Consider the following 7,823-nt stretch of genomic DNA (forward strand, 5'->3'; position numbering starts at 1 on the left):
ATAAATGAAATGTGTGAGCTAGCAGTACCAATAAACGATGCATCAGGCTTTGCCTAAGAATTCATCAGGCTTTGCCTAATAATGCATCAGGCTTGAACAAATGATGGCTGGAATCCACCTGTGGCCTCCTACATAGTTGTCTAGCTGGATCTAATAATGTTTATAAGTTTATTTTTAAAAGGGACGGTGAAGATATAATCGATCACATATTTATTATAGTCTTAGTCAAAATTGTTAAAACTGTATTGTGTGAGTGAGCAGTACCAATAAATGACTTGTTTCATTTGTCGAAATTGTGTACCAACTCATCCTTTCCTCTCTCACTTGAAAGTAGTGTAGATTTCTTCCTTCTCTGTTTTGATGAATATCAACTTGAAAGTAGTTACTAATCTTTTGTTGCTTTTAACCCAGAATCGAACAATCTTTATATAAATTGTGGTGGACCAACAGTAACTATAAATGGAAGTCCTCCATATTATGAAGATGCTGATACAGAAAATGGAGCTTCACACCTCCACCAAATTTCAGAAAACTGGGCATTTAGCAGCACTGGTAACTTCATGGATAATGGTGACGATGACACTTATATTGTGTCAAATTCATCCAGGCTCTCTATGACCAACCCTAAATTGTACATGAATGCACGCCTTTCTCCTATTTCTCTTACTTATTATGCTTTTTGTTTGAGAAATGGAAATTACAAAGTAAACCTCCATTTTGCGGAGATAATGTTCACTGATGACAAAACATATAGAAGCTTGGGAAGGCGTATATTTGATATTTACATTCAGGTAGTTATTACAATATACTTCCACTTTCATCAAGCAATTTTCAATTACTCAAGTAGGTTTTAGCATGAAAGGGTTGACATAAATGGATTATAATATTGTAGGGAGAGTTGGTATTGAAGGATTTCAACATTGTAAAAGAGGCTGGTGGAGTGGGTAAGGCAGTTATAAAAACTTTTACAGCTGCTGTGAATAATAATAATACCTTGGAGATTCGTTTCTACTGGGCTGGGAAGGGCACAACTGATATCCCGAACAAAGGAGTCTATGGTCCTCTTATTTCAGCTATTTCTGTGGTTAATTCTGGTAGGTTTTATGTTTTATGAATTTGTTTTAACTCTAATGGTTTGAAAGTGAACCTTCCTCAGACTTACTTATATCTGAGCATTTAAACGAGCATGATGCTAATTATATTTCATTAATTTCCTTAAAGTATTTGAGTTGAACCTTTTAATTTGTTTATGGTATCATAGATCGATGTATTTGTCTTTTTTGTCCACATTTTATGATTTTATTTTATATTTTTTCAGTTTGATGTGTACTACTTCAGGAAATGATATTCAAAAATCATATTGATGAATAAGAGAATGAAATCCTGTTCTTGTTTATTTTCATTATAACTCTTACGTTTTTCCTTCAAACCGATTATATATCAGAAAATGGAACTGGTATATCTCTGGGTGCAATGGTCGGGATTGTCGTTGCTGGAGCTTTTGTTATATTTGCAATTGGTATCGTCGGGTGGAAATGTCGTGAACAGAAAAATAAGATGGAACAAGGTATTTGCAAGGAAATTAATATTGTTATTATATAGATAAATATTTATTTTTGATATGTTCTTTGGATTCTTTTTTCTGTTTAGTTTATATTTTTTTCCCCATTGAGCACTTTGCATGTGTTCAATGGAAATGATAGATTATCTCCAAACCCTAATTCTTTCAAGTGGAAACAGCTCACTTACTCATCATCTATTTGGTTACAATATGCTTTAAAATGTGTCAAACTATGAGGAATGTCAAGAATTTTTCAATTTTCTTAGACATGCTTTCATATCTGACTTGGTATCTTCCTCAGATTTAAAGGGTTTGAACTTGCAAACTGGTACGTTCACCTTAAGGCAAATCAAAGCTGCAACAAACAACTTTGATGCTTCAAATAAAATTGGGGAAGGTGGTTTTGGTTCTGTTTATAAGGTATTTGTAGAATAAATAGTTTCTTTTCATTGAATCTCTCTTATTGTAGTTCTTTCTTTTTGAAGTGTTCCTTACTCATATATGACAAAATTTTATGTTTCCCAAATGCAGGGCCTTCTGTCAGATGGCACCATAATTGCAGTCAAACAGCTCTCTTCCAAATCAAAGCAAGGAAATCGTGAGTTTGTGAATGAGATAGGCATGATTTCTGCTTTGCAACACCCTCATCTTGTTAAGCTCTATGGATGCTGTATTGAAGGAAATCAATTGTTGCTAGTATACGAGTACATGGAAAATAATAGTCTCGCTCGTGCTTTGTTTGGTAAACTTTTACCTTCACGAACTTCATTGTTTTTGTTGTGTATTTTTTGTAATTGGCGTGCCCATCATTTATTGTTTTTTATTAATTTGATTGATTAAAGGGCCAGAAGAATATGGGTTGAAATTGGATTGGCCAATGAGACAAAAGATTTGTGTTGGAATAGCAAGAGGTTTGGCCTTTCTCCATGAAGAATCGACACTGAAGATTGTTCATAGAGACATCAAGGCTACTAATGTCTTGCTTGATAAAAATCTCAACCCAAAGATATCTGACTTTGGTTTGGCCAAACTTGATGAAGAGGATAATACCCACATAAGCACCCGAGTTGCTGGAACTTAGTGAGTTGCTCTATATTAATTTAATATCACAATGTTTTGTATTATCTTTTTTCTTGTTTCTATGTGATGCCAGTAGACTAAAAGAAGGAGAGAACAAAAAGAAAATTGAAATGGAAAATGTTATTTGCACTACACTAACACAATAGGGGCACAACACCCCCTCACATGGGGGTGGCCCTGTTGTGTTGGTGTAGTGCAACAATCAACCCCCAATTGAAAATAGAGGAATTGTTAGTCAAGTTCAATAGTACCAAAAAATTTCAGCTTGAGAAATTTCATTGTTTGAATTGTTTAACAAGCTAACTTGATTACTTCATGGTACTGATTTTTGTTTACCCATGCCATTAAGACACGAATAAAAAATAAATAAAATAAAAAGGAAGAAGAAGAAGAAGAAGAAGGAAGAAGGAAGAAGAAAGAAGAAGAAGAATAAAAGAGAAGAAAAAGAAGGCACATATAGAAATTATTGCCCTTAATATCAGCAATTTTACAAAATCTTGATGCTGAAAATGTTACCCATTGTTTTGTGATTTGCTAGTGGATATATGGCACCTGAATATGCATTGCGGGGTTATTTAACCGATAAAGCAGATGTTTATAGTTTTGGAGTTGTTGCCTTGGAAATCGTCAGTGGGAGGACCAACACCAGTTACCGGGCAAAGGAGGAATCTTTCCAACTTCTTGATTGGGTAATTTGAATATCTTTCTTTCTTGCATTTATTTCTTTTGAACTCTTGGTTAATTTTTATTCTCCTTGTGTTTGTCAATCTTAACATGTAGATTAGGGAATTGTCTCATGATGAATATCCAGATGTCATATTTGCAGAGCAAGAAAGTTGACAAGGTTTCGGACCAGTAGCATGTTGTTGCTAATTAGACTTGTCTAAGATATTTTCTTAGTGTCTTAATTTCTGGCCCAATCCCTAGTCTTTTTCCAAGTTTAAGGCTATAATTTTATACACTGCTCCTATCTCTCTGTTTTCAGGCACTTCTTTTGAAAGAGAAAGAGAGTTTATTGGAACTAGTGGATCCAAGGTTGGGCTCAAACTACAATAAAGAAGAGGTCATGGTGATGATCAATGTGGGTCTCCTATGCGCCAATGCTTCAGCAGCAGTTAGGCCTACCATGTCTGCAGTGGTGAGCATGCTTGAGGGCGACGTTGTTGTTCCAAGGTTGGTTTCAGATCCAAGTGTCTCAAATAATGAAATGAAAGAGGCAATGTGGCAGAAATATCAACAAAGCAAACAACAGAATAGGAGTGGGAGCCAGAAAGAGAGTATCTCAACGGATGGCCCATGGACTGCTTCTTCTAACTCTGCCGCTGATCTATATCCAGTCAATTTGGATTCTGATTACTTGGAGAAAAGATCTTTGAGAAGTTGAAGAAGCTCCATCTCTCAGTTTGGTCGTCAATATAAATCTTAACTTGCAATGGTTTGTGGTATATTTTTCATTTTTATTTTACAAGTTCTCTCGGATTATCCTTGTGAAAGAAAAAGACATGATTACATGGATCAAACTCATTAATGTGCTATTATTATTATTATTATTATTATTATTATGGGATAGTATTTTAGTTTCACAAAACTCCTAGCCACATAGGCATCATTATTTGCTTGTGATTTTGTCTTGTACAATGTTTTCATTCAAATCCTATTAAGGTAATGACAATTAGCATGCATTAAAACTGTTTTAACTTTTTTTTTAGAAAATCAACCCTAGCTGCATAATTAGGGGTAATTCTATCCAAATCAAAATAGATGTGCTATATACATCCTCCCTTTGTTCGTCTCTATCTTCTCACTTTTTCAAAATTACTATTGAATTTATGGGGTCTATGTGTGGGTACTTGTAGGCCCCACTAGGTGTGAAAATGTGGGCGTATAACAACCATCTGCATTCGCTATCCGCACTTAACTGCTATCCGCTATCTGCATATACGGATGTGAAAAGCGGTTTTCGGGTATGCGGATGTGGTTAATAACCGCACCCGCATTCCCTTTATATATAATATATATATATTTGATTAAATGCACTAAAATAATGTCGTTTTGAACTATGGTTGATAATCGTGAATTGTGTAACAAGTAAAATCTTAATTTACTTAAGCTTGCATGTAGTAATAACATGCATTATTTAATCTTGTATATAGATTTTAAATAGTAATTCAAAACGCTCATTACCTCATATGTAGATAGCGAATAATAACTGCATTTAATAACCATAAGCATTCCCTTTATATATAATATATATATATTTGATTAAATGCACTAAAATAATGTCGTTTTGAACTATGGTTGATAATCGTGAATTGTGTAACAAGTAAAATCTTAATTTACTTAAGCTTGCATGTAGTAATAACATGCATTATTTAATCTTGTATATAGATTTTAAATAGTAATTCAAAACGCTCAATACCTCATATGTAGATAGCGAATAATAACTGCATTTAATAACTATAATAATCGCACAGATGCGGATACCTAAAAGTGATAACAGCATTATGCAGATGCAAATGCGGATATTGCTAATAACTGCATATGCATTTTCACCCCTAAGCCCCACAGTTGTAACTTTTAATCAATCATAATTGCACTAGGACTTAAATTCTAGTCCTTTTTGAGCTAGAGAAGAAAAACCCTAGCTAAAGAAACCTCCACATGCTTGGCCATCTCAAAATGTTTTCATAAAATTTTATTGACAATACTTGTTATAGTTATTTCTGCAGAAAGAAGTTTTTTAAAATTAAAATTGATAAAAACCTACCTAAGATCGACAATATGATAAAAAGGATTAAGTGAATTAGCCATATTATCAATTGAAAGTGAAATGTTAGAAAAACTTAAACATAAAAACTTATTTAATAATTTTGCATCTCGAAAGGTGAGAAGAATGATTTTTAAATAAAAAAAGTAATATAGAAATTAAAATAAAATATTATTATTTAATTAATATTTAAATATATTTTTAGGATAAGTACATATTTAAGAAAAAAAATATATAGGATTAAATACATTTTTCGTTCATGTTGTTTGTAATTTATCAAATCACAATCTCAATTTTAAAAACTATCAAAAGAGGTACACTACAAACACCAGGCATTTTATGTCCTTTTTTTGGGTCAATTTAAACAAGCGTCATTAATTTGTAAGTTGATGTCGTTTATTTTTAAACGACGTAATTTTGACGTCCTTTATTTATTAAGGATAGAAAGTTTAAAAATATAGAGTCCTTTTGCCATAAAGGACGTGAACTGACTTTATTGAGTTGTATTTTTTTTTTTTTTTTTAGAATAAATAACATTAATTATTGACGTCATTTATTAAAAATGAAGTAATTTCATGACCTTTATAAAAAGGATGTGATTTCACGACCTTTCTATAAACGGAGTGAATAATTCATGTTGTTTATGTTTGTGTAAGCGACGTGAATAAACATAGTGGTTGTATTCACACTGTTTACACAATTGAAAGGGACATTAATTATTCACATACCTAAGGTTACATTGCGGACGATTATTGACATTTTGTTCACGATATCTAGTCAATGCGCAAACATTCCACGTGCAATAGGCCTCCAAGGAACCCTGATGAATCTAGAAGGGCGGTCACTCCTATCAACCTCGACGGAATCACATTGATACAGGCACATCGATATATTTTATTCAACTCTGATGAGTTCCTTCCATTTCGCAATTGAGTATCATTATTAATTTTATATCCTCTTTAGATTATATAGTTGATTGTAACTTTTAACTGTGGATTAAACATAGGATACACTTGGAGACACTAAGGCAAACACAAAATAGGGAATGCGTAAGATTTATGTTTGGTATTGGGTCTATGTAAGATTTATGTTCTATATGATAATATAAGACAAGTAAGCCTTATTTATTCCCCCATAGTTAGTTATACTGACACTATTTAACTTTTTCCAAGTATCAAGTTGACGAATTGGATGAGATTCATAGAAAATGTGTTGGGAGATAAGCCTTTATGACATGCCAAAGGGCCGATGCGGTTCGTCGTATAATATAGTTGCTATGTTATTAATGGCATGATATTTCGTATTTTGTCCCAGGATAATTGAAAGACATTTCGAGACTATGGAGAATGTGTGCCAAATGTCGATGGCCCAACCTATTACGATAAGCTAACTTGCATAATTGAGGTGCAGTGTTATGACGAGTCTTGATATGTGCTATTCAAGTGTGATTGGACTGACATAGAGAAAAATAAGGGATACAAAGAGGACTAATATGGAATCCCCCTTGTGAGTTTCAAAAGACTAATCCACATGGGGGAATGTATTATTGATGACCGTACGTATTATCTTCCCAAGTATCACAAGTATATTATGTCGAGGATGAGAGGCACCTGGGCTGGGCTATCATAGTTAGGACAAAACCAAGACACGTGTATGACGTTGGCCAGCAGGAAGGGCACATTGATGATGATGGAAACTATCATGAGATCGAGCCATGTAACCGAAACTTTAATGTGGATCCAATTGATGTTGACAATGATAATGTTAAGTGTGCACGTAATGATGTTCCCGCCATCAAAGTTCGAGTTTCAGAGTGTCAGGCAACATAGTATTTTTTTTTTTTTTTTGGAGTAAGTAAACATAGCCTTATGCTCTGTAGTTTGTATATATTTCGGTAAGCCATTTAATACTCTAATTAAATTATCTTATGCTGCCTTGATGTTTTGTATTTATTATTTACATTATTACCTTTAACATTCTGTTAAACTATGTAGGTAGACATGGCTTCATAAGAAAACCAAAGAATTTGCCACTATCCAGATTAGTGAGAAAAAGCGCACCACCTGTGCAGATATCTGTAGCCTATGATGAGGTGTGAATTGTTTATAGAAACTCACACAAAAAGTGATGGCACCGTTGTTAATGATAAGGCCAAGGAAAAAATCCTAAGTGCAAATGTATTATGATTTCTTAAAATTTTTTAAGCATCCTTTATTTTTTCTATCATTTTGTCTTGTATAAATGATCTAAACAATACATAATTTTGAACTTAATTATGGGAAAAGATGGAGGAACTCATGTCGCATGATCCTCCAACATTTAGATCATGTACACAAGGCATAATACCATGGTCCCCAAAGGATATATATATGGGCAGGTAATGGGCCCTGAATATCCTAGGCGTGTCCGCATATT

At 33.5% G+C, this 7,823-nt stretch overlaps 1 protein-coding gene across 2 annotated transcripts; it reads left to right on the plus strand.

Moving 5' to 3' along the window:
* Positions 1-480: 480 nt before the first annotated feature.
* LOC133874618 (probable leucine-rich repeat receptor-like serine/threonine-protein kinase At3g14840) lies at positions 481-4,229 on the plus strand. 2 transcript variants are annotated; one of them, XM_062312481.1, is made up of 8 exons: positions 481-791; positions 893-1,094; positions 1,445-1,567; positions 1,863-1,981; positions 2,093-2,303; positions 2,404-2,641; positions 3,180-3,330; positions 3,627-4,229. In XM_062312481.1, exons 1-8 carry the CDS (start codon positions 561-563, stop codon positions 4,023-4,025), a joined length of 1,674 nt encoding a protein of 557 aa, XP_062168465.1. In that variant the 5' UTR covers positions 481-560; the 3' UTR covers positions 4,026-4,229. The 2 variants fall into 2 exon arrangements, with proteins under 2 accessions (XP_062168465.1, XP_062168464.1); XM_062312480.1 differs by lacking the exon at positions 3,627-4,229 and adding an exon at positions 3,422-3,608 and having other exon boundaries at positions 503-791.
* Positions 4,230-7,823: the final 3,594 nt, after the last annotated feature.

The sequence above is a fragment of the Alnus glutinosa genome, chromosome 8 (genome assembly GCF_958979055.1).
Source record: "Alnus glutinosa chromosome 8, dhAlnGlut1.1, whole genome shotgun sequence".
Classification (NCBI taxonomy): Eukaryota; Viridiplantae; Streptophyta; class Magnoliopsida; order Fagales; family Betulaceae; genus Alnus; species Alnus glutinosa.

Excerpts from the sequence above, each read along its gene's own strand:
- LOC133874618 (XM_062312481.1), top strand. The coding sequence starts at position 561 with ATGGATAATGGTGACGATGACACTTATATTGTGTCAAATTCATCCAGG. Across the intron at positions 1,568-1,862 it reads GAAAAATAAGATGGAACAAG|ATTTAAAGGGTTTGAACTTG; the intron begins GTATTTGCAAGG and ends TATCTTCCTCAG. Across the intron at positions 2,304-2,403 it reads TCTCGCTCGTGCTTTGTTTG|GGCCAGAAGAATATGGGTTG; the intron begins GTAAACTTTTAC and ends GATTGATTAAAG.